The sequence below is a fragment of the Solea senegalensis genome, linkage group LG14, assembly GCF_019176455.1.
Source record: "Solea senegalensis isolate Sse05_10M linkage group LG14, IFAPA_SoseM_1, whole genome shotgun sequence".
Taxonomy (NCBI): domain Eukaryota; kingdom Metazoa; phylum Chordata; class Actinopteri; order Pleuronectiformes; family Soleidae; genus Solea; species Solea senegalensis.
In genome coordinates this window covers 16,753,209-16,779,985 of record NC_058034.1, presented here as the reverse complement: position 1 = coordinate 16,779,985, position 26,777 = coordinate 16,753,209, and the positions used below count along the sequence as shown (strand labels likewise).

At 40.1% G+C, this 26,777-nt stretch overlaps 2 protein-coding genes across 5 annotated transcripts in view; both read left to right on the top strand.

The window, feature by feature from the left end:
• LOC122781081 (collagen alpha-1(XXIV) chain-like) overlaps nt 1-24,243 on the top strand; it is an 80,048-nt gene extending 55,805 nt beyond the window's left edge. For both annotated transcript variants that reach the window (XM_044044584.1, XM_044044585.1), the window contains 30 exons: nt 17-61; nt 4,460-4,513; nt 5,126-5,179; nt 5,287-5,340; nt 6,783-6,836; nt 7,655-7,708; nt 7,970-8,077; nt 8,783-8,836; nt 9,315-9,422; nt 9,782-9,835; nt 10,523-10,576; nt 10,700-10,756; nt 11,562-11,615; nt 12,795-12,848; nt 13,113-13,166; nt 14,395-14,448; nt 14,710-14,817; nt 17,075-17,182; nt 17,299-17,406; nt 18,720-18,773; nt 18,902-18,964; nt 19,176-19,229; nt 19,353-19,388; nt 20,105-20,140; nt 20,474-20,500; nt 21,478-21,543; nt 21,644-21,812; nt 21,946-22,055; nt 22,310-22,546; nt 22,870-24,243. In XM_044044584.1, the coding sequence (XP_043900519.1) occupies nt 17-61; nt 4,460-4,513; nt 5,126-5,179; nt 5,287-5,340; nt 6,783-6,836; nt 7,655-7,708; nt 7,970-8,077; nt 8,783-8,836; nt 9,315-9,422; nt 9,782-9,835; nt 10,523-10,576; nt 10,700-10,756; nt 11,562-11,615; nt 12,795-12,848; nt 13,113-13,166; nt 14,395-14,448; nt 14,710-14,817; nt 17,075-17,182; nt 17,299-17,406; nt 18,720-18,773; nt 18,902-18,964; nt 19,176-19,229; nt 19,353-19,388; nt 20,105-20,140; nt 20,474-20,500; nt 21,478-21,543; nt 21,644-21,812; nt 21,946-22,055; nt 22,310-22,546; nt 22,870-23,016 (2,289 nt within the window). In that variant the 3' untranslated portion in view covers nt 23,017-24,243. The remainder of the gene's footprint in view (nt 1-16; nt 62-4,459; nt 4,514-5,125; nt 5,180-5,286; nt 5,341-6,782; nt 6,837-7,654; nt 7,709-7,969; nt 8,078-8,782; nt 8,837-9,314; nt 9,423-9,781; nt 9,836-10,522; nt 10,577-10,699; nt 10,757-11,561; nt 11,616-12,794; nt 12,849-13,112; nt 13,167-14,394; nt 14,449-14,709; nt 14,818-17,074; nt 17,183-17,298; nt 17,407-18,719; nt 18,774-18,901; nt 18,965-19,175; nt 19,230-19,352; nt 19,389-20,104; nt 20,141-20,473; nt 20,501-21,477; nt 21,544-21,643; nt 21,813-21,945; nt 22,056-22,309; nt 22,547-22,869) is intronic.
• Nucleotides 24,244-25,894: 1,651 nt separating this feature from the next.
• znhit6 (zinc finger HIT-type containing 6) overlaps nt 25,895-26,777 on the top strand; it is a 37,198-nt gene continuing 36,315 nt past the window's right edge. For all 3 annotated transcript variants that reach the window (XM_044044354.1, XM_044044352.1, XM_044044353.1), the window contains exon 1: nt 25,895-26,069. In XM_044044354.1, coding sequence (XP_043900289.1) covers nt 25,963-26,069 — 107 coding nt within the window. In that variant the 5' untranslated portion in view covers nt 25,895-25,962. The remainder of the gene's footprint in view (nt 26,070-26,777) is intronic.

The window sequence follows — 26,777 nt, the reverse complement described above, 5'->3', positions numbered from 1 at the left end:
AATTCTGTCTTTGAAGGGAAAGTCAGGCAGCCCAGGAGAAAGAGGCCCACCTGGGAAGCCTGTAAGTAATGTCTTGCTTGTTTTTTTTGTTGTGCTTTAATCACTCTGCTCCCTTTAACAAGAAACATCTCTATGGCTACAGACAGCACAAGCTTGTAAAACATGCCTACATCCTCTTTTTACCTGTAATATATATAATTATCACTTAAAGACTTTGTTTCCTACAAAGTCACACAAGCGGAAGTTGTCATATAAAAGATAAACACCGACTTTATCACAGCATGTGTATCCCCTTGATGCATCTGCTGTTTGTGGTTAGGTAGTTGGAGGCTTTTCTTTAGCAAGCGGCATCAAAATCACTGTTATGATTTACAGTTGTGATGAACACAGCTTGGGCTCACAGAATGTAATCCGTCAATTACATTCTCGATTAATCTTGAGTGCTTGAGTACTGGTCTGTGAAATGTCCAGAAATGTTGAAAAATTTAGAACCTGGAAATGATGATGTTCACGGATGTCATGTTTTGGGCATAAACCAAAATGAGTCAGTTTTCAATGATTTCTTTACTATATGGTGCGAAGAAAGCAGAAAATATTCACATTTAAGCAATTAAAAAAATAGAAAAAAAACTTAATTATTGAAAAAAACACTCAAAAGATGAATCACTTATCAAAGTGGTTGATAATCGACTAAAAAATGCACATAAACACAGCACACCAGCATCACTGACACTAGACTCCATTTCCTACTTCTGTACTATTACTGAAGTAATTACTATTACTATTATGAGAGTAATCTTTTGCTTTAGTGTTTTAAATTGAGTAAAAATTATTGGGGAAGTTGCAGCTGAATATCTTACCTTTCAAATGTGTGTTAAGTGGAGAACTTATGTAGATTTCACTTAGCATCAAAACTAAAAAGATGATTAGTTTGTACATTATGGGCTACTATAAAATACTTGTGGTTAAAATGCACTTGACCCAGCTCCTGATATAAGTATAAAAGACTCATTCTGGGGTTATAAAAAATGAAAATGAATTTTCACACTGGACCTTTAAGACTTTAAGAATGTGCTATGTTGTGGTTTTAAAACACACAATATAATAACACGTTATAGTTGTTGTGACAAAAATATGTCCATAGCAGCAGCACATTGTACTTTTTTTAAATGCACTTTTGAGTGCTCTCTGGTGGACAGATGATGTAAAGATAAAATTGTTCCAATCATTATCTCAAACATAATCTTTGGCATTTCTTTACTGTAATGTCTTGGTCTTGTCTAATCCGCTGACATGTACGCCAATATCAGTAAACATATCAAGCCAATAACAGGCTGGCTGGGCTTCATTCTTTTTTTTGTCAGACTCCAACTTGGATGTGGCTTCTACAACCCCTGAGGAGGAATTATGGGTTTTTTTTAGGAGCTAAGAATCCGCACATACAAGACAACAGTGGCACAGTGTCTTGTTTAAGTGCCATGTGATACATACATACACACACACACACATAGTATACATGCTGCCAAAATGCCCCTCCAGTCGCTAACTCCTCTGTATTTTTTTCCTGGTTTCTTCAGACGGAAGGTTTGACGTCCTGTTAAAGGATGTACTAACTGATGTTCCGCAGATGTTGAAAACATGCAAACAGCAAATCAAGAACAGATTCTAAAGGCCGTTTCATGTGGGCTGTCTAATAGTCAAGTGATGATTGTTACTGAATATTCACAGTTGGTCTCTTACAGTGGTGTCCGTTTGATCCGTTTATGGCCAAACTTGGCACGGATGAGCCTAAGTGGAAGAAAAGCTCCAACACCTGCATGTTGAAGTGGTGTTACACTCTCCCTCGGTTGTTTGGCCTGTTTCTTTTTCTCTTTTTTTTTCTATTCTTGCTGACGAATGAGCCGCTTTCTACTTTCTGTCATCGTGCACATGTGGCACTTCAAGGTTGTTTGTAATTACTCTTTGCAGACACAGAAATACACACATGCAGGCCTGTGCTCTCACTCCTGAGTATAGCCATCTGCATTTGCATTCACATATGCACTAGTTATAACCTGTCCTTCTGCACACACACTTACTGTAAGTCTATTGCAGGAACTTTTGTGTGTTTTGTCCTCAGCACAAGAGTGATCTGTGACAGTAACTGCATCTTTGATCTGCTGTCACTGCTCAATGTTAAATGAAAAATCATTTCCCTCACTATCATCCGTCACTATCAAATATATTAAACCTCTGGCTGCTGAGTTCAGCAGCATGTTGACGTCCTCTGGAGTCATAGTGCCATCTTGTGTTTCATAAAATCTCTCTGAGAATCTTGTATTTCAGTAAAGCTTTGAACACTCATTTTGATAAATATTTAAAACCAACATTTTACATATTATGTGGGCTGTGTTTGATAAGATTTTATTTATTTTATTTGACATTCATTTTTTATTTTATTTAATGAACAATAGTCGTTTTCAAATGGAAATGTTAAAACAACGCAAATAGCTAGTTGCAAGTTTCATTCTTTTCCTACATGTAAGTCTTTTGACATTTTATAGTTAATAAATCAATTAAATAATCGTCAATCATATTACATTTTGAAAATAATTGTTAGTTGCAGCCTCAGAGACAATTCATTATTAATCCATCATTAATTGATTATTAATCGATGACTATATAATATATGAATTATTTTGATAGTCAATTAATCGGTTTGAAACAAGATTTCAGTTTCTTAAAGAGGCCATAGCATGGTCCTATCTCACTTATATGTGCGATATGGAGGCGTCCAGTGATATGGACGTCACTGACGTTCTCGTCAGCCACGTCGTTTCAGACCTAAACCACACCCGTAGAACACAGGCTTTTCTTGTGATTGGCCAGTTACCTGGAAGTGACGTAATTGGCACGTCAGCTCTCAGACCCGCAGCTCCCCTTCTGGAAAGGCGGAGGCACCACTAGCAATTATCAAAACATTGAGTAATGCCGTCGTCACGACCCCTCGCCGTAATCCCTTACGCATTTGATCCGGAGTCTGACCCAGAGTCAGAAGACACTGTGACAAGTGAACCACCTCCACTGCAAAGACTGCTGCAGGACGCCTGTAGCTTGGATAACGTAGTGGTTACCGAGATGATAAACACACATACACGCAAATGACACACGAGGTAACGCGTGTAGCTTGGCCTGTAGCCGACTATCACTAATGCTAAACGACAGAACAAGCACACAAAGACAGTTTTACGGTTTGTGAATAATGTAATATATGTATTGTTGGCACTGCTCCTTCCTTGAGGTGAAATTTGATGCTGTGTCCTGCTTTATATTGCCCGAAGTTTGTGTTACAATCCTCCTTGAAGTGGTTGCCGCATACATGGAGATATTTGGGAAATGTAGCGGGGATATTCCAAATATGAAAGATATCCACTGAGCTTTGCTTTGCTCATTGGCGGGGAGCTTGTGGAGCGTCTGGTATTGTTCATCACAACCCATAACTGAACAAACACTCGCTGTACCTTTTTTCGACATGTTCTCAACCAATACGCTCGGCAGCTACAACGAGAGTAGTTCTTCTTCTTCTACGGTTGAAAGTACGTCACCGGATGTGCCCGGACTAGGAGGCGCTGCTGTTTACAGGAGTGGTGCGATTCGCCAGTGGCGTAATTAGTCAACGGAAGTGCCTTGCCGCTTTGTAGAGCTCAGGAAAACAATAAATCCCTGCGCTCTCAGCAGTGGCTGAACTGATTATTATGGACTTTTAGGGCTTCATAGATGAGGTAATGACACAGATACACACCCAAACGCGACGTTAATTGGCACTTCCGCGCTATGGCCTCTTTAAATGTGAATATGTTCTTCCATTTCTTTTCTCCATATAACAATATATCCATATCCATATAAGAATTCATTCAAACTGAATCATTTTGGTTTGTGGACAAAACAAGACATTTGAGAACCTCATTATTTCCAGGTTTGACAAACGTTTTCTGACATTTTATGAACCAAATTATGTATATGAAAATAATCGTTAGTTGCAGCTCTAGTCCCAGTACAGACATTGCATTCTTTGTTTTAATTGTTTGTTTTTGAGTCAAACACACAGAGTAGCACCATAGCTGATGTATGTGAATAAAATAAAACACATTTCTCACTGCTGACTCTTCTGTTGCTCAGAGCACACAGGTATCTCTTACACTAAATGATGTTTAAAAGTGGGGTGTCTTGTATAAACTTGGCAACACAGTATCCAAACACCAACAAAAAGATCTGATATCACAGCCAATCACTTTTGTTCATCGCATCAAAGGTCTGTGTTAGCCTTGTACACATGAGGCAACACTAATATGCCAGTCACTCATCATGTTTGTGGTTATGTTGATAAGAAAATGACAGCGTTTCTCAACCTTGTTTATTGTGATCATAACAACAAATGACTGAAGCAGCGCTCAGCCTCATGCATGTGTTTGTTTCCCAGGGAAAGCCAGGTATTCCAGGCGGTGGCGGGGAGAGGGGGCCGCAGGGTGAACCAGTAAGTATGCTGTCATCCTGACGTGGTTGTTGGAGACCGCACGCTGTGGAATCCATAACACCAGTGGTCAGAATCTTATCTTTCAAAGGTTTCAGCAGGAAGTCATGATGTTGTTGCTCATCACCATGTAGTTGCAGTGTTTTAGAGGAGGCGGGAATAAAAAAGTCACTCTGCTTTTCCTCACACCTCAAAACTCCACACACATTCTTGGATTTGTCGGCAAGTTCCTGATTTTCCTGGAAATCCGCCGTACCCTCAGGGACATCAAGAATGTCAAACAATCAGATACAAATATTTATTAGGCTGAGATATTCCAATGACGCCAGAGGCATGGTTTATGTTATGGGTCTCATCTTGCTTTTGGCTCATCTTCAGGTTTTCTCCAGGCGTTCTCCACTCTCAAATGTCCTTTTCAACAGATTTACACCTTGAACTGTGTGTGTGTTTGTTTTGCCATTACTTGAGAAGCTTGTGTATCATGTCTGTTCTCGTGTTTTGTTCCCTGATTTACTGTATACAGTTAAGCCAAAAAAGGAGATTACTGTATCAATAAACCACTTTTTTTCTCAAGGAATCTTGTGATTACTTTTCTTTTTTTCTTTTTTTTTGCAGGGACCTAAAGGACCTCCTGGGGAAGCCGGACCAGATGGAGAGCAAGGACATGAGGTGCTTTTCATCAAATATGTTTATAACTGTATATTGATTTTTTGTGTTGATGCCAAGTTTTATTATAACAGCACAAATCAAACATATCTTTTGTCTCTTTCTTGTAGGGTGTACCTGGTACAGAGGGGGAACCGGGTCCCATTGGAGAGCCAGGTTTAAAGGTCAGTAGAGTAACAACAGAATCTCTGTAATACCTCCACATTAAATATTTCTGTTTTATTTCATTTCTGTGTGACTAAAGGTAAATTCAGTGATTTAAGAAAATTGTCTATTTCATCTAGTCTTGTCTGTGCATTGAATTTGTAGTACTCTTCGAAACTTTGTTGAATCTCCTCCAATTTATACTTTATACTTTTATATTGTTTTGGTTTGCAGACATCTTATTTTATTTGTAGTATTGTCTGCTTGCTGTTTCCTTAATGAATATGCTAGTAATTTCACAGCTTTTCTTCCTGCCTCGTAATAGTCTTGTTTCAGAAATATCAGTTTCTTTTTAATGTCTACTTAATATATCTATATTTTGGAATCTATTAATTGCTACTGCTGTCTCTGGGTCTGTTCTACTCTTGTGGTGTTTTTGTAATTCCGTGAGTTTACTAATCAGATTATTAAGTATCTTGTTTGCGTTTTTTAAGTGACGAGGAGCGGGGGATTGTTTTGCGTTACACGGATCCCACACCATGGCACATTAAATATTTGTGAATCAGGAAAAGGCTTAAGCAAGACATCCCATCTATAGAGGACTGGTGTGATATAATCTTCAAAATACTGTATTTGTAATGGAAAAACTTACCTCAATTCAATTACCATTAAGCTCCAACAATCCGAGTCTGAGAACCTTTGGATCGACAAGGTACATCTCCTGTAATGCGATGCAATAAAATACGTGTTGTTACAAAATGCTAATACTAAACAAAATAAACAGATACAGGTTATAAGGTTGATGCTATTCAAACGTTCACTGTTTCTTGTTCAGCAACAGGTTAGGTTTGTGGATGAATGAATTTGTCAATTTATAGTGTTTGAATATGGGGATTCTGAATCGTCTGTTTGAGGGAAGAAGTTGGAATTCACTATTTAGGACGTGGGAGGAGTACTGTGGTGTGGTTTTTGAGTTTTACCGTCTCTCTCAAAGGATTAAACACCCCATGTTCTTAATTTGTTTATGAAAAGAGGATTTTAGTTAATCGCATTGATGACTGGACATGTCCCTGTGATGATGTGATTCCAAATAATGGAAGAAAAAGAAAGGATTTGTGACTCAACATTGATGATTACCATATTATGAAGTTTAAATTCATCCTCCCTTCTGTCCCACACACATTTTCCATTGATTTTACCAAGTTCTTGTAATCACCAATGTCTCTACTATGGAAATAAGAAATATTATTACTTTCCTATTACAGATGATATGTGTTACCCCCTCAGTTCAACCTTGTCATATTTTCCGCAACCACCTCTCACAACCCTGCATCTAATTTCTACTCAGCATAACAGCAACTTTGAGTGAATCAACAGCTGATTGTCAAGTCGTGGGAAGTGTAAGTAGCGTAATTGTGTTTGACCTCCTGACGGCCCTGGTTTGTGCCTTGTGTCTCTGCAGGGTGACGCTGGGCCTCCAGGATCTGAAGGGGAGCAGGGGCAGGAGGGGATACGAGTGAGTGACTGCAAACAACCCGCTAATCTCTTCCTTCCTTGTGTTTGGGTAAATCTGACCCAATTGTATATTTACTCCGTCACACTCTGAAGAGGACGTGTAATCCTCTTGCCTGAAGAGAGCAGGACGATGGAACCGCTTTTGTCAGGTGGATTACATAAGCAGCTCCAGTCTCACCGTCCGTTCTGCTCTGTCCCGCTGAGTTTAATAATGAAACGTTTTTAACGAGCTCGATCACACACCAGAGCCTCAGCCACACACACAGACATGTGGTTTTCTCCCTGATTGTTAACACTGTCTGATTGAATTGACATCCAGTTATAGTCATATTCACTGTTGGGTATGTCACACCCATCAGTGACCCTGGCTATGGTCAAGAAAAACAGCCTGACACTTTGAAACAGAGTTGCTTTTCAGCCTTGTAAACGCACACATTTACCCTTATCCACATGGTTTCATGCAGTGATGAACTAAGAAAGTATTCCGCTGTTTAGATCTCGTGTCATCCAAGTAATTCATCTTACTCTATGTTGAGAAACAAGCAACATTGGGCTAGTAAAGCAAGACAGCTGCATATAGGCTGCTGTAATTTAAGTGAGGACACAGAAGTGCCCACGAAATCTGGTGCATTGGCAGTTTGACGACATCTTGGCCCCACCTGCCCCTGCGTGGCCACTCTATACAGACAAATGCTCCCTTAGTCGGGTCTGATAGTACTGCTTGATAGAGCCTTTTTTCTGATGTAGGACATGGCATGCAATCAATGCTTCAGTTCTTGATCATTTATATTCATCTTGATCTTTTTTTAATATTTGTAGGGTCAACCTGGTCCCCCTGGTGAAGATGGCTCTCAAGGGAAAGACGGATTCAAGGTAAACATAACAAGAACTTTTATCACTTAACCCCTTTTTAATTAAATCAACCATGTAGCTGAAGGATTTAGATATTTGTTTTTAGTGGGTTTCCCATAATTATGACAACATATAATCCTGAAAAGTATAAGAACACACCCAGTTTCAGACTAAATTGGATTAGAATGTGAAGCCAAAATAAAAAATAAAGTTAAATTCATATTGACCTCTCCCTGATAAGATAAAATCACTCTGTTATAACTGACTCTTTCTCTCTGTCAGGGTGAGCCTGGTGACCATGGGCCAGTCGGAGAGCCAGGTGATAAAGGGACAGAAGGAGACCCTGGACCCCCAGGACCACCTGGAGAGCATGGGAAACAAGGCTTTCGTGTAAGAGTTCTACAACTTTCAAGAGGCTAACAAGAAATTGCTCCTTGTATTGATATTCAGACTAAAATGACACTTACACACAGTCATATGAAAATAAAACAAAGTCATAATTAGAGCTGATTCATAATTTGTTTCAGAACTTTGACATTTTAAATACCCTAACCCATACCAATTGTAGCAGAAAATAGAAATACTCTTGACCAGTGAATGCCCTTCTATCCCAGTAGGTGTCAGCCTTCTCTTCCGCCACAGTAAAAGTTACTGTTATAGATTGTGAATGTTGAGCACTATCTTATAATTGACAGTCTCTTCCAAGTGCTTGTTGGTTTTGAGATAAAGATCTAAATCTACTCGTGGCTGATGAGGAGTAGGAAGGTTGTACCGTTTACGGTACAAAAGCAATATTACTCAGTTGTAGTAAATGTTTTAAACAATATTGTCTTTCCAGCTATTAAGTTCTACACTTAAGGTCCACTTTCCGCTGAAAAGATACTGTGGTTTTGGAAATCTGCAAATTGGTGTTTATCAGATCAGACGAACTCACCCAAGCCCTGCTCTGAACCACAGGCTCAAATAGATTACGCCAAGTCAAAGTCACAAAGCTGATGATCTCAATAAATGGTGTTTTCAGATGCATGATCAGTGCCCCAGATTTAGGGTAGATTTCTGATGACTGGTAATCACTCAATGAGTCTCCTGTTTCAGGGGCCAGAAGGAAAACTGGGGCCACCAGGGAACAGAGGACGGCATGGAAAGAAGGTGAGGACTTCTATGTCACTGTAGCTTACTGTAGACATGCACCGAACTCCGGAGATTGTCCGGAGGGGCAGATTGTCAAGAACACCAGAGAAACACCAAAGGATTTTCACCAAGTGAAAAGGCGAGTGTCCTGTTCCCTGCATGCCCAGGCCAAGTGCCACCTCTTGGCCTCCTCTGGAGGTTCTCCTGCTGTTGTCTCACCAAGAAAATGTCCTGGGTTCCTCATGTAAACACCAAAGCCTGGAGAATGTTCAGATTCAAATGTCCAAAAATGAAAATGGCTTTCAGTTTCTTGAATTATCCCTGTGATCAAATTTCAAGGAGTTGACTCAAGTGAAAGACAAAACAAGTGACTTTTATATATTTGTTTCATTTCTAAAGAACAGTTCCAAAAGGTTTTGTGTGTTGACTGTCCCTTGGACGGCTTGTCTCGATACTTGGATTTAGTCCATGTTGCTGACATGACGTATCCTTTCAGGGAGAGAAAGGTCCTACAGGTCTTGCTGGTGAGATTGGCGCGCGGGGAGACGCCGGCCAGCCAGGAGAGCCGGGGCTGAAAGGTGCCAGGGGAACTCGTGGTCCATCGGTGAGTTCCCATTCCTCCAAAGGGATTTTATTTATCGTTATGCTTCAACAGTGAAGGAGATGTAATAAATGTAACATACTTGAGTTGTAAAGTTAGTACTAACAATATATATTTATGAATTTCACTTTTCTTAGTGATAATAAGCCTTATAAAATGTGATGTGTTTACTTTCTCTTTATTTAAAGCCTGAGAAAACAAGAGAAAGAGGGCAAGAAAAGACTTGAAAAATGGCGGCTTTCATTCGTTTCTTCTTTATAGAGAAAGAAATCTCTCCTCTCAAGACTTCATGTATCATGTATTGTGAAATCTATGACTAAATCGACGTCTCATTCTGTGTTAACTTGTTGCATTGCTTCTAGGGTCAACCTGGAGTCATGGGGATAGAGGGACAAGTTGGGCTGCCAGGATACACAGTGAGTTTTACCTGGTGGTGGTTATTATTGTCATAACTTTCAGAAAATGTAAACATATGGCGACATGGTTTATCCATCAAAAAGAATCATGCCTCGAGGCATTGAATAATGTTTTGAGGTGGTAAAGACTTGATTGATGCAGATCTCATCTGTGCCATGAGCCTAGCATGTGCAGAAGACACCCTTGTCTAGTTTGAGTCTGGTAGAAGGCATTACATTTGGTCCATGTGTCATTCTCATATTTCCCATTCATCAATTTAATTACCCAAAGAAAAAAAACAGGGAAAAACCCTTTAAAATGCCACAAAAATAATTAGACATTGAATTATACACAGTGAAGTCAACAGGCTTATTTTTCCAGGCAACTCTGCAGCCTGGTCACTGCCAACAATACTTGGTTGAGGTTGCATAACGCCTCCAGTTTATTTAGTCTTTTTTATTTTTTTGTGATTCTTCAAAACTCCACTCTGGTGGCTGAGTGATTTCTGAGTCTCTGCCAAATCCTAAATCCTAAAGTGACAGAATGTGAGAGCTGCTCTCCATGGAATTATGTTGTTATCAGCTACAGCTCAGATTAATATGCTGACAGCCTTCACAGTGGAAGTCATGTTTTTATGACAATTATGCTGTAGCCTGTAGAGGTATTATGACTTCTTTATGTAGAGTAATAAGCCTTCTTTCCTTTAGGGTTCCCCTGGCAAACCTGGGCCCATAGGAACACCAGGGCCTAAAGGTGAAAAGGTAAAATGATCGTTGAACTATTGTTTGCGTTGGCTTATTTGTGTGCCTCTTTGTGCCTTGTGGTTGCAAAATTCTGTCCGCTTGAACGCATGTGTCATAGTGTGCTTGTTATTTACATTCCAGGGTTACCCAGGCGAGGACAATAAGATCCCAGGACTGCCAGGGCCCTTAGGTGAACCAGTAGGTCTTGCTTTCCTTTAAACTCTCCTTTCTGGTCCCTAACACTCTTCACTCTGTTTAAGTCCAAGTCAGTACCAGATTGACACTGGAAGTAAAAAGTCCATCCTGAACAACCCCTGATTTTAGGACTAACGGCAGCCTCGTTTTCGGTATATAGTACATTTTGTCTTGGACAAGGAAAAAAGTGTATTTTACTCAAAGTTACTTTTCTGGAAAGTTATTAATTGGGGTCGTTCACATGCAGCATCTCAAAACACTTGAAAAACGCATGGAAGAAGCCAGACGGCATCACTCGCCGTCACATCAGCCACTTTGACTGACAGCAAGAGAGGATCATCCATATCAAAGAGTGTCAACAGCTTTGGGAAGCTGCCATATACACACACAATACAATGACTATTAACGTATGTTGAGACATATTTCCCAGCAAAGGACATGACTAATGACAAAGGTCTACATAGCATGAACAGCCAGGGTCAGTGGATGTCTATAGCTGCCTTTCATATGAATAGTATTGAATTATCAAGTTGGCACAGTGTTGCACGACAGATCATGAGCAACACAATGGCAGCCTCTGTTTGGCTGCGACCTGTACCAACATTGGCAGAAAGTGAGGTCCAATGTGAAATTAGACCTTTCCATTTGATCCCAGTAAAGATCCAGACTCATACGTCCATAGAATATGATCTATAGAATATGAGTAGTGGCTCTGTCTATAAGTAGTTACGCAGCTCAACTGGGGCTTTTGTGGGCATAAATGATGGCTCGCATTTACAGTAATGTGTGTTCCTTTGTGTGTACACAGGGGCCCATAGGAGAACGAGGAGAGCGCGGAGAGCCAGGCGATGAAGGGTATCAGGTACCATTAAAATCAACATCAGACACATACCACACATGGTCACCACACAGGGTCCTTGTCTGGTCTGTCTGTGTGATTGTTCTTTTGGTGCGTCATTGAAACACCGCTGTGTTCAGTTCACGGCAGACCACACGTGTAGGAGAGGATCACTGAATTCCCAGCAACAATGATGATGAAATCTGCGGTCACCTGACGTCCTTGCGTTCACAAATCGTGCACAAAAGCATGCACACAGCTCCATGATTTCTGATTACATTACACTGATTCACAGCAAATTCTTTGTATCTGCGTCGTCGCTAACCCTAAATGTTTTGGTAGATCCTGTCAAGACTTGATATCTTCCAAGGAAAACACAAGCTTTGGGTGTATTTGGAACTTAAGGGGAGCAATGAAAGGAATTCTATTTATTAGTGATGTCATTGTCATGTTTTTTTGCCCTTGATTCCTGTCTATTTTCTGATACAAAGTTAAATATTGAATGTAGCCGAGTTACTTTCGCACGTACTGAGCTTCTTGATCCAAATACTGAGGGTCATGGTTCAAAGATTTGTTTATTCATGTAAATCACTGATTCCATATTTCGGAGTAGAGGATGTCTCACTCTGTGAAAACAATCTGTGGGTGTACATTTTTTTTTACCAGGCCTCGCTTCTTTTCCTCACAAACTACCTTTGACAAGTACTGACAACGGCGTGAAGAGAGCACATGAACAGCTACGTTTAATTAGTGACAGCTGACACGATGTACCGCCGGCAACGTTTGTTATTTCAAGTGACAACAGCGATGCTCCTGGCCAGATAAAAATGAGAAGCCTCAGCTGAAAGTTTTTTCCAGTTTGATTTGCTAAAGATTATTATCACTGGAGTTTGGCAAACCTGCATCCATTTCAAAATTCAGTGTTTCGCTGCTGCAGCCAAAGAATATTTCACATTCACAGGTGCTGATTTTTGCTGGCTTATGCAGTAAAACTTTGTTGACGGTTGAGAGTATGAAGAGCATAAACGACACGATCACATCAGAGGTTCATCTTTATTCTGAAGACCAAAAGAGGCCACTCAGTCCAACTAGTCCGGCATGTGGTTGACAATGGGCTCAGCCAGCAAACCATGTGATTTTTGACAGACAACGCTGCTACAATATTTTAATCACAGTTCTGATTAAATTAAAATTGTTTTTCAGGGCCATATTGGCACCACTGGCCCACGTGGGGCTGTTGGACCACAAGGGCCACCGGTAAGTCAGTCAATGCAGTGAAGTACCATAAAAGTGTATACTGTACATGATGTTTTTGCTGTCAAAGTCCCAGGGGTTTTATTAACACTGATATAAAAACATTGAAAGTGTTGGATAGGACAAAGCAATATACTGATAATGCTGGTCTTCTGTCCAGTTGTGAGGCTTAATATGTACATTTTGATGCTTGAATATAGAATAAAGTCTTAATTGATCTTAATGTTATTGTGTGTTGACATTGTTTGTCTTTTTTCTTGCTTTAAGGGATCACCAGGCCATCCTGGAGAACCAGGCCCAAAAGGAGAGATGGGAGCTGTGGTGAGTCAATGAATGTTTCTACGAGCAGGCAGCTCTCTTTTTGCTTTAGTCAGACTCAGTAAATCTATTAAAACGGCCTTAATCATCCACTGCCAGCAGGGGTGTTTTTGGTTTATACCCAACACTGTGGGATAAAGACAAATCCCTCTGCTTGTTGCCAGAGTGAGGCCAACCACAGAGTTCTGGACAACATGCCACTTTTCATTTTCCACCTGATAGATGACCCTGCTCATACATACACAAGGATGTCAGTTGCATCAGAGAGTGCGTAAAGCAGTGTTGGCTTTGAGTTGCAGTCTTAACAAGCAGAAAGACAAGAGTGCAGCATTTTCTTCATATAATACGCAACAACACTCATAACTGCGGGCATAGTTTTCTCAAATAACAAAATGTTCTCATCTGTTAAAGAAAATGCTTAAGCCTCTTTAAAGTCCACTTCCCAACCCTAGACAGTTTGTCACCATAGGAGCTCTCTTAAGGGCTTAAGGATGCCTTGTAATTAAACTTTTGTCTTTTCTTAAAATATTGTTACTGGAGGATTTGAACAAAGTATTCAAGCTTTAATGGATTTTACTTCATTTCCCATTGATGATTATGAAAGGAACGTTGCCTTTTTTGATAGCTTGGATGATCACATTTGATCACTTTTTGCGAAAAAGACTCCCTGTAACTCAAGTTGTTTAAAGTCACTAGCCTTGTCAGAGGATTTCTGATTACATAAGTGTAAATTCCCCATGTGAAACAACGCTGAGCCTCCTTGAGTTGCATATATACAGTATATTAAAAAATGAAGTATTCCCAGGTTTCCAGACATCACTGACTTTCTTCCACATGTGAAACAGCTTGTATGCAACAGTGTTTATACAACCAGTTCAGATTCTATAGAAGCATTTCTGACTCCATGGGAATATTTCTGTTAATGTATTCATCTTGGCTCGAGCTTAAACTGAGTTTGAGAAATACCTTCACTTGTAACATATGGAGACATATAGATGGCATGCTTTCAAATATCAGGCACTGAACAGTCTGAACTGGATCCATTTGCATTTGGAATTACATGTGATGGCATGAAGTATTGTTAAAACAAAACTGTTTCTGTCTTAGTCTTACTGTATGGCACATATTTCACCATTTACTGTATGACCTCATATATAACACAGTCTTAAAAGTTTCAGCTCCTCAATGAAAAGGGAATGAGATGGACATGTTTGTGCGTGTGTTTACCCAGGGGTCAGCAGGACAAAAAGGAGCAAGGGGGCTGAGTGGAGCTCCTGGCATTGAAGTGAGTATCACATCATCTCCACTGTGTACTGTACATGGTTAAAAGACAAACAGCAGCAGGGACAGACATTTATTTAAAAAGAAAGAAAAAAAAGATATTTGAAAATGCTATAAACTGGCTTTCTTTGCTGTCATACTTTAATAATATGTTAAGTGGGTGCTGGTGAAAGAAGTAAGCATGTATTTGTGTTGGTAAAGGTCTGCAGGAATAATGTTTTTTTTCATCCAGAGAGGAGATTGAGTGACATTATAATCTTTTCAGGGGCCAAGTGGTTTACCTGGACTCGTGGGAATGATTGGATACCCAGGATCAGATGGTCCCCCTGGACTGACTGGTTTAACAGGACCACCTGGGAAAATAGGACGTCAGGTAATCATCAGTGACATTATCTGTATGATAACGTAGTGATTTGAGTGACGTATGCTATAAAGAAAGTCATGTGCACATAAATGTAAAACCTCTTTCATACTGGTATTAAACAGAAATGTGTACAATCACATTTCACTATTATTTCCACTTAAATAGCTACAATCTACTGTATGTTTTCTGAATGTTCCACATGAAATGTTACACTGTTGAGCTACATGAGTAATGAGAAGTCTGACTTCTCTCAAACACTGTAGAGGCAACACGAGTTATGACAGTGTGAGTTGTAGAGTTGACATCGATGCACACAGGAACCATGTGTCACAACTTGCACTGCTAAATCTCCAGTGATCTTTACATTGTGAGGATCATGACTTCACAGCTTTGTCCATTTTGTGCCCCATTCATTCATTCATTCATTCATTCATTCATTCATTATACAGCAGATGTCTGAAGAGAGAGCTGAACCTAGGCCACAATGAATAAATATGTGCTGCCTAATTTAATCGACTACAGTGGAGTTAGTGCAGAATAAGCTGTTGTGGAAAACTGTGTTTACCTCACTATGCTTGTTGTCTTTATTTGACTATAGTACGTGGCTAATGAGTTTTCTTGAGTTGTTTAAATTAGATATACAGTAGGGCCCACAGGTTAATACTGATAACACTTATAGAGACTTATATAAGACTGAGCTTTTATCACAACCTCTTTCTTTTCTCTGCCTTGTGGTCATGCTCCAATGTCACCATCAAAAACACATAAAGTCCAAAATACATTAACAAGAAAAGCAGAGTCATACGACTAAGTGTGATATAAATGTGCTGCCAGAGTGGATTAAGATTTTATGCATGGCCAAGTCTTTCTTGTCGAGGTTTCATTTACAAGTTATTACTCTTATAATCTCTTAAATCACAGCAAAAGATTGTTAGAATGTCGAAAAATACAAGTCCTGTAGATAAAAAAAATTATTTTTTAGTGTATTTAGGCTTTTTCTTTTTCACGTGAAAAGTGGATTTTCCGGGTAGCATGTTTCTCTTGAGCCAACTGCCTGCTTCTTTGCTTTTTTATGGTGCTATTTGACTATAAACCATGAAGAGCTGTCAACAGCTGAGGTCAGCAGGAAACGTGTGTCCTTATTAGTCATTATTCCCATAATTGTCATAACCGTCTAATTTATTGTTTCCTTATTATCTGCTGCATATTCATTCCTGTTCACCTTGCCAGCTGGACGCATTTGCACATCGAATGGGGGAAATTAGTTTGGAGCATTTCTGTTTTATAGTTGTGAGCAACAGGAAAGAAATGCAGCTGAAGTTGTTCTTGACACTTCGACCACATTTAAATTCAAACACCAGACAGGTGCTGTAGCTGCAGATGCTTTTTTTTTTTTCTTTCGGTCTGCTGTTCAAAACAAGACCCAACAAACTCACAATGCATGATAATGATAATGCACTGAGAAGACTTCAGGTGCAGGGAATCTGCAACGTGAGCCTGTAAGTGTTTGATGGATTAGTCTTACGTTTCTCAGTGATGTCATTTAGATTGTAGACAGTTTAGATGGTTAATCTACAGCAGCACAACTCCAACCTGCTCCCTGATTTATCTGCTCTCTTCCTGGTGATCGAGGAACAGGAGCCATGTGTGAGGCAGCGACCACTCAATCTGTTATTCTAATATCAGTCGCTCCCCTCTGCTTCAACACACTGCTGATGGAGCAGGAAACCGCTGCGGTCTGCGGCGTCAGTGATCACTCTGTGAAAGGCAGTCAGGTTTATGGCGAAGCTCTCAGAGCACGCTGTCAAGAAATATTGCAACCAGTAGAGGCCGGCAGATGAGAGCACAGTGCTTTCCAGCTATGACTTTACAGCATAGTTAGAATTATGTTCAGAGTTATTGAACGGAATGTCTTACATAGAACCATCAATCAGTTAACTTCTTCTGGGTAAGGGTTTCCAAAAGACATGAATATTAATGGTAAGTTTTGCTTTGGTCAGTTATGGTGTAACAGTTTAAACCATATTTTTGATAAAGCCTGCCGCTGAATGATGTGGTAGTTTTTGTCCTGACCTTTCTTGTAGACTCATAAAGAAGATTGACCACTGATCCTTCAGTTCTAAGATCTTAATGACATCTTCTGGATGAAATATCTTCAAGTATCTTCACTCAAGTTCCAGTTCCCCTGGATGTTTGTAGCCGTGTAACCATACACCTGATTTGACATTTACAAAATGTCGTTGACACAACTCTGCTTTCTTTGCAGGGCCAAAGAGGTTTAGTGGGACTTGAGGGACTTGCTGGACTTCCAGGTCGTAGGGGAGAGGCCGGACTTCCTGGACAAATTGGAGAAATAGGACCACCTGGACAGAAGGTACAAAAAAAAAAGGTTTTGATGAGTATTGATCTCAAGTATTCTAAGTTGTTACAATGTTCCTGCTTGGACAAAACAAATGCTTTCTCAAGTGACCTGACCTGTGTTGGCCTCAGGGGGAGCCTGGTCTGTCAGGAGACAGAGGTACCCCAGGATTCAAAGGCATGGAGGGAACTTCTGGTGACCAGGGCAAGAAAGGCGATCCAGGACCCAAAGGACAACCGGTACGTGTATCTTCATCTACATCTAATAAGTGTATATGCATCACCTGAAATAAAAGCAGTGGTGTTATGCACATCATGGCAGGTTAATTTTATAGAGAACTGGCTCATGCGCAAACATGGACGAAATGATCTATTTTATGAAAATGTTATCAGAAATCCTGAAAACCCTGCCATTATAATGAATGAACTACTCTTGATTTATTTCTAATACTGTAATGTCCAAATTCTCATTTTTATACCTTAATTGAATGTTAATTGTAATTTAAAGTGTTTATCACACAAGATATTTGTTACTTTGCATGGCATAATGGAGTATATTCCTCACAATCATCTGTTTTCTGAACCAGCAGTTTCTTTTTAACTACTGTACATTCACTCTTTTTCTGGGACTGATTCTAGCTGGTTAGTCCCTAAACATTAGTTAATTTGACAATTTAATTTGTACCTGCTCAACAAAGTTACGGTAAGTACAAGAACGCACATTCAGGACGCAAACTGTGAGAGAAAAGTGGCACCATTCTCCCTATTACAAGTAAATGTGTCATCAAAAACAGTTTTGAAGCCGTTATTTTAACGTAACGTTGTTCATAATCTTGTTTTAAATTACCATACCATTGCTCAAATTTTGCTGGTTTTCTAAAATGTATTATGTTTTTCTAATTGCTTTTTAAATGTATCTTTGGGGGGGGGGCTCAGGTAGCCAGTCTGCAGTGGGGATAAAAAATCTGTGTCTGACACTTTTGTCTCCCGGAGTGGAATAAGAAATTATGTGGGCAAGACTGGGAATGGAAACACTGTGCCTGGTAAAGACGAGTTATATAAGATCCTCACACACCAGAGATCTGGAAAATGAGGTGCTCCGCTCTACTTATGTAACTGCTCAAAATGAAGAATAAAGGAACAACATTGAGTCCCCGCTTCTCCCCTCTTTCCACCAGTTATCTCCATTGATGTTTGTGAAACAGAGAGCAGACTCGGGCCCTTGGGTCAGATCCCTTTACACTATTCACTGAATAGAGCTTCTCGGCCAAAGTCGCGGGGTGGAAAGTGGAGCTGTGCAGAGGATGTGATTGACTGGCTGTACAAACATTGTGTCTGCCACCCTGACAGGCAGCACTCAGGCACAGAGCAGGGAGCAGACACCTAATCCTACTGTGTGTGTGTGTATTTGGGGTTACTTTAGAGCCAGACATAAAGTGTGTGTGGCCCATTTTCTTTAGAATTGACAATAAAGGACAATCTCCTCTGTATGAAATGTGTAAAAATACATGGTCCTTTCGATGCTATGATGCCACCATCTTTTCTGTTTGTAGGGAGAATATGGAAATGTGGGCATGGTGGGTTTGCAAGGCTTTCCAGGTCCAAAGGTAAGACTCTGGGCAGCTAAACTTACAGTTAAACAGCCATTAAACAATTTAACTGAAACAGAAATGATACAACATACTAGAATAATATTGTTATATCAACTTACAAGAGCTCATTTTTGTCCAAACAGGGACCAAATGGTGATTTTGGATTTAGAGGCTTCCCTGGCCCCAAAGGACCGATGGGTACTGCGGTAAGTTTAGTAGTAAGACTTAGAGCGAGTAACTACACCACAACACTGCGGGTTATCAAATACAAAACAATGACTGGTGTGCAAAGAAATGTAGGATCCTGTCAAGAAAAGTTGTTGTTGCAGAGCCAAAGACCTTAAAATAAATAGTTAGACTTTTTGTAATCACCTTCCATTTTGTTGTATTGACCCTCAATTATAATGTTTGTTTCAGGGATTATCTGGACCTGTAGGCCCTGAAGGAATGATGGGTCCACTGGGCAAACCTGTAAGGAGTTTCATAATGATGACCAATGTGTTGACCTCACTTTTAATAAAGTCTTCAGTGTGCTAATTAATGAAATTCAAGTTGAGGTATAATATTTCATGTGTTTCTTTTTCTTTTCTACAGGGACCAAGGGGTCCAAAAGGGGGTAACGGTGAAATGGTAAGGATTGATTAAAAGATTTATATGATAACGACTTAGAGAGCATGTGATTACATGCTACTATGTCAATGTCAGGACAACACACCTATAAATTCTTCAGCGGGAAGTGTTCAGAAGTATACTATGGTGTAAATACAAAGGCGAAAATGATGGGAGCTCTGTTTAAAGATGCATGAAGGCAGTGGGAGGTTTTCGTAAGTCTGACTGTCTTAAAGCGTCAGCAGATCACGGTGAGTGAATCATAGCTGTAACTCGGTGTCTCCGAGAGGTCGCCGTGGGAACTTACAGTACGCACAGACCTCCTTGTGTAAACACTGCAAAGGAAATGCCTTGTCAAAATGTTAGCATGGCAAACCACAGTGCAGTCCACACACATTCACTTCTGTTTCCATTCTCCCCGTCACACTGTATACACACTGGGCCCACATTCAAGCTGTTTCCTCAAGCGCCCATGATGTCAAATAATGTGCATACATTCACTTGAACCATACAAAATCACTCCAAAAGAACAAAATCAAGTCCAGCTGTTTCCGGTGTCAGAGCTACTATAGAGCATTGTTGGTGGGGGCAGTCGGTGACATCTTACAGTGAGACACATCATAGACAATGATGAGAGGAGCAACTTAACCTATTTTGTCCCTATTCATGCTGTACATACAAATTGTTTTTCATTTTTGTTTAATCATGTTAATAAACAGTCTGTGTCATGCTTTCAGGGGCCCCAAGGACCACAAGGAGGTTCAGGACCCAGAGTAAGTGTCAATCTGTCTGTCTGTCCGTCCGTCCGTCCGTCTACTCGCTATGTTGCTATCTTATATCTAGCTAGCTACATTGCTATCTAGCTATGTTGCTATTTTATATTTAGCTAGCTACTTTGCTATAACCTATCTATCTATCTATCTATCTATCTATCTATCTATCTATCTCTCTATCTATCTATCTATCTATCTATCTATCTATTATCCACTATAGATATCTGACCTGTCTTTCTTGCTTGCTGTCTCGTGCTCTTCCTTGCTTTCCTTGCTAAAACTACACGACCACTATGTGGATAATTTTTCACTGTGTCTCTCTTCCCACCTCAGGGACCCCCTGGTGCTCCAGGTCCAACGGTAAGTGCTTCATGTCATAAACAGACAGCCAGGATGATAAAAGTCCTGCTTTGAGATTGATTTAAAAAACACAGGTTTGGGGGCCATAAAGTTAGAGGAAAATGTGCCCAGTGGACAGTATTTTAGCAACACCTGGAAGGACTTTTATGACTTGTCACACAAACATCCACATGGATGAACTTGGTCACCCAAAGGGAAAGGTCACTTTGACCTAATAGATGTTGCGTTTGCTTTTAATTAAAGAGTTAATTATGAAAGTTCACCTACAGTTGAATGTCAACAGTTGCCTCACTGTGACATAACATGATGTTATGTAAAGGGAAAAAAACTTTTCTGGCAATTATTTGGCATCCTCACTAAGAGACAGCAAGAGTTTCTTCATGTGGTTCTGGCTGGAGAGCAATGCTGTTACGTCTCTCCTGTAATCCAAGATTCTCTCCTGTCAAGATTTATTTCTCTGACAGCAGAGCAAAGCCAGGACGCACTACAGCCAGGGCAGGAATCTTTGTCACTGATTTGCTAACATATAGAAGTGCCAACTAATCATGTAGACTCATCGTTCACATCTCCACTTTGTCATAACTTCTGGATAAAGTTTAGGCTGCTCCTGTTTGAACATTTCTAAGAACGCTAAAAGCCTGAGACCCATCTGTACACTGGTCTTAGACTTAAAGACTCCGCTGTACATCAAATGCATTCTTTTTGTTTCCACACATTATGGGATGACTGTAGTGTTTATGCTGAGTGGAATGTCTTCCCTGGAATGTGACGGTTTATTGATGGAAGACTTTTTTCTCACTGCCTTTCTGTTATTGAAGCGCGCAGCGGTTCTATGAACATTTTCTCTGTAAACTGAACATGTGTTGATTTCTGAAACCTATCAACAAGCCCATGTATTAAGATCTTTCAGTTTAGTCACGAACGTGAAGCTGAACCTGTTTTTCATTACATTTATCCTGCTGATTTACATTCCACAGAGGCAGATATATGATTACTCAGAAGTCTACAGTCTGTCAGACTCAAACACTGCCCTCAGGACAGAGGTACAGTAAGACACCGGCTGAGCAGATACAATTTCAAGGCATTTTCATACTGTTTGCAATTTCTGATTTTGACTCCAGCACCCTTATCTATCTGATCCAGAGTTTCCAGAACACAGAGATGAGCCTGCCGGATCAGAATACAGAGATACTGAAGACTCTGCGTTACCTGAGCAGTGTGGTTGAGAGCATCAAAGAACCTCTAGGCACGAGAGAAAACCCAGCTCGTATCTGCAAAGATCTGCTCGACTGTCAGCACACACTTAAAGATGGTAAGAGACTTTCAGTGGACATTCATATGAGGCTTTTTTCTTTAGTTCCATGTAGATGTGTGTGTATATAAAACCTTGTCTTGTTTCCCTGTTCATCTTTCCTCTGTCTTCTGTTTGATTGGGGACTTTTTAGGTTGGTTCTGGATCGATCCCAATCTGGGCTGCATATCTGATGCCTTCAAGGTCTTCTGCAACTTCACTGCAGGGGGGAAGACATGTTTACATCCACTGGCCTCTAATAAGGTAACGATGAAGTGTGCAACAACTTATTCATCAAAGAATATTTTTTTTTTAAATAGATGAATATTCCCCCTTTTGTCCATGTCAAAGTCTTCAGCATGACAATAAAAGCATAATTGATATTGACTTTAAATCTAACCTTTTACCGTATTTAGGACGGTTTAACATTTTGAATTTGGAAACATTTGATAGAACACATTCAGCTATAATGTTGACAGATTGATCACACTACATCTCTTGCTGTCTCTCGCCCATAGATGGTGTTCGGTGTCGGGCAAGTCCAAATGAAGTTTCTTCATTTATTAAGCACTGAGGCCAGCCACAGCATCACACTCCACTGCCTGAACGATCCATCCGACAATCCATCGGACAGCCTCACCTCCACTGGAAACGCTCATACGCACAACACCACATTTCGGTTTCGGGGCTGGAACAAACAGATGTTTGTGAAAGACACACTACTTGAACCACATGTGCTGCAAGACGAGTGCAAGGTACCTGGCCAGGGAGTGGGAAGTGAATCAGTCAATCAACAAATGTTGTTTTATTTGCCTTACAGTCTGAAAAGCTGAGATTACAGGCAGTTCCATTGTACATTATTTGAATTGGAGCCTGACTGATATATCTATGAGCTGGTTTTATCTGCAGATATTGATCGCATAATACATATATGACCAGCACACTTTGAACTGGCATGAGAAATCCTGCATTAGTCCGACGCTCATTGTGTTATATAGGTATTTATATATGCTGAGAATTATTGAATTACTGCCAATATGAAATATTAAAAACTCCTTTTTTTTTCTCTTTCTGTCAGATCCAAGACGGGAGTTGGCACCAGTCACGTTTCCTCTTCCATACTCAGGACAGTCGTCAGCTACCTATCGTTGACATACAGGAATTTCCCACACCACAGCCCACCAGTCAGCAACATATAGAAGTTGGTCCAGTCTGCTTCCTCTGACACCGACACCACTATCCTGTAACCGACTTACATAAACGACTTAAATGCAAGGCTGTTCAAAATGGCTGCCTACCAAAGAGAAACTTGAACACCAAGCCTGAACGAGTGTCCATGGGAGTTAGTCGTGTGCCATGGAGAGTGTTTTGTTGAAAGGACTTTGCCCAAGGTCCGTTTGAAGGCAGGCCTGTAGGAACTTGATCTCTGCAGGACATCCGGGAAAAAGAAAGCCAAAGGAGAACAGTGTATACCAGTATTTATCAAATAAATGTGTAAACTGTGTTTGTTTGTTTAATTTTCCAGTCGAATGGTGCTTAGGTTGGCTGTATATGGACCCATGTTAATCCCTGATCATAGGGTTGGGCCTCACTAAACCGCAGCCTATACCCAAACTGTCAAGCTCACATATCCCTCTCACCCCAGAACACAATCAGACCATCCTACGCTGGGGCCAAACCCGAAGGAGCGTGCCAGGCCTCTACATAGGAGCACTGTCTAGACAAAGGTGTATATGAGTGCAATAGCATGTGGATAATCTCTGCTTTAAATGTTTCATTTTCCCAGCATACACCTATATTTAACGTTGTTTTCACCTGCAGTTCTGTTCATCTTTACAGATGGCGCTCTACCTCTCCCTGCTCATTGCTTTCTAGAATAGTTGCTCATGTCAAATTAGTCGTTTTGCCATTTGTGTTGTATGTACCGGTTACATCAAGATTTGTAATGTTGTATAAGTACTTATGTTGATTTGGTCATTTCTAATTTATGAACCATTATTTTTAAATAGATACACGACATATATTTGTAGCTTTTCCTTCTTTGTTGTAGGTTCTTCAGGGGGAACCTGTCATTGGTGCTGCAACAAACAAGAGTCATCTGTTTTTACATTTCTTGTGTATATATTGACAGCATACTGTTTGTTTATTTATGTCCTTTTTTGCTCACATCACTGTATCACAGTAACTTATACTCAGAGAACTATTTGGTCAACCACAACTCAGTCTGAAGAAGTATTTATATTCTAAAGGTGTGTTTGTGTGTTAACACCTGTGACTTTATGTTTATCAAACTATGTGAGCTGGCAGCTACAGTAGGCCAGAGTCAGAAAACAAAATAATACAGTCATTTCATATTAAGTTATATTACCTTGAACAGAGTGTAATTATATAAAGTCTGTGGCAGATAATGTTGGATGCTTATGTGTAAATAATAAATAAGTTGTCAATTACATGCAATGTTTTTGATCCATTTATGGGTGTGTACAAAAAGGTCAAACTTCCTAATGACAAAACTATTGTAGATCTGTGTCAGTCCAAGAGGTTTAGGTTCCAGGACACACTGTGGTGCCTTTGAACAAATTGCCTTAACCAAATGTGTGTGTTGCTATTCAAAAAATACTTTAAACCAGGATTAAATGGTTAGATTCCTCTGACAGCAACAGTAGTAATTGCTATTAAAAGGCACTTCAAGAATTTGCAGGATTTAGGCCACATAATTTTATTCCCACCATCCATTCATACTCTAAACAAAAAAAAAAGAGGGTGTGCTTACCGTTGTAATGAAAGTGTGGTGTCTGTTACAACTCATCCCACAACCACAACAAATGAATCCTGGGATAATCTTATTTGAAAAGTGGTGAGAATGTTTCACAGTTTCACCAGTTTACTTGGTCCACTCTGAAATAAACTAAAGGAGGACAAAAATATTCAGATCCTCAAATAAATAAATAAATAAAGTAAAATCCCGGCATTCCAAATATGTGTACAGTAGAGTAGTAAGGATGCAGAGTGCTAAAACAATGTCTACGGAGAAAGAAATTATATGATGATATCAGTTTGTTAATTATTTGCCTGCAGGTAGAACGATTAGCTATATAAGATACAATCTGGGAGGTTCTCAAGATAAGGGTTTGCCCCTCTAAAGGGTCATGAGAGAAAAGGTGGTGGATCACATAGAAGAACTCACTGCAAATACACAAATACGTTTTGGGTTTTTTGATAGCTAGACATTTACTATTCATTGGAACGTCCTTTTGGTTAGATACACACACACAAGCAAAACAGGACATCACTGGTTTATTTTTATTTCATAGTTGCATTATGTTTTTAAATTCCAGTTAAGGTCCAGTGTGTTACAAAATGAATGTATACTATAAAGGCCTTTCTTTACAGAGGCAAACATCCTGTGGTGCTATGTTTATACAGAAGCCCACAATGGACAAACCAGCAAGGGCATGCGTTGGTCTCTTTGAAGCAGAAGCTTACTACTCAAATTAATTTTGGTGCGCTAGGGCCACCTTAGTTCCATGACATGCTGAGGAAAGGGAGGGGCGAACAGAGGAGTCTTACGGTTGTTCTGCAGTTGCACCAGTAAATGTCACACACTGGACCTTTAATATAAATGTAACTACTAACTGTACCCAAAGATGGATTACTGAATTGGTCCAGGGACCCAAGCCTCTGCACTACGGTCCCTATATCTTCATTACAATGTTATTTATCCTGATATTTTAATGGGTAATGAAGCCAAATCACACTGGATATTATTTGAAGTGTTACGGTTAGGTTATGTTATCCCCACCTAATCTGTTGACGGGGCCCTTAGTCACGCAAGGAGTCATGCTTTTCCAGTCTGTGCCCAGGGGGCCCCCTGGCTCATAATTCTACCTCATAATTACATGTACTGTTGCGGACTCAAAAGCTTTGTTTTCTTGACAGTCTGCGTTTGTTTGTCCATGCTTCTGGTGAAGGACAAATACTGTATGAGCTCAGTGTTAACAGCCTGTTGATCTGCCGTTGTAGTTTTGACGCTCCAACACTAGGGGTCTCTACCGAGCAGGTCTCCAACCGGAACTCGTCTCCACGTGCCGCCGATGCGTGGCGACAGGCGGAAGAAGGTTTGTTTTGATCTCGTCGTTGGTTTACAGCGTGCGGCGGCGGCTCTGCTGACATGTGCACAATAGTTTTACCATCAACAGACATAATGTCAGCGGCGGAGAACGGCGCGGAAGAGGAGGAAGCGCCGAGAGTGACAAAAAGAAAGATTTCTCTGTCTAAGTGAGTGTTTTATAACAGAATCACGAGCTAACTGCTAACTATGCTAACCAACTACTTCATGTGCTTCAGTGCTGCTGTGGTCTAGGATGGTCTAAATCACTGTTGCTTCTAGATTTTATCCATAATATCGCAAATATGTCTTTATGTATTAACGTTAACATGTTAGTAGTTAACACAGCAACATGTAACATGGCTCACTGTAACACATTTAGGATAATAAATGTGCTGTGGTCTAAAACTAACATAAAGTCCTTGGCTCGATGTTAAAGAACGATTTAAAGGAGATCTCAAAAGGACGTAAGAAAAGTTCACGTTAAGCAAATTCTACTGCACCCTGACCACACCAACAGTATTTTCTGTCAGACCTTTTATTTGCTTAATTTGTCGTGGGGTAGTTAGGGGCTAGGCTACACCTGACCTAATGTAGTTGTTGTATAATTTTTCACTTAAATTATCTTAATTTCCAATCCTTTTGTTTCTGTCCAGTTAGTATATTTGTGTAAAAACTACAGTGACAAATTCAACACTGAAAGAGATTAATTCAAGGAAGTTTGCTTAATATAAATATTGTATAAATCAATTAAGAAATAAGTCCAGGTGTAAACAATTATTTAATGATGGCATAGTTCTATTCAGCTTTCTCTGGCTTGGGGTGCAGGCTGGCATAGTGTCACTGTACAGAGTAGATTGTTCATTAATGATATAAGT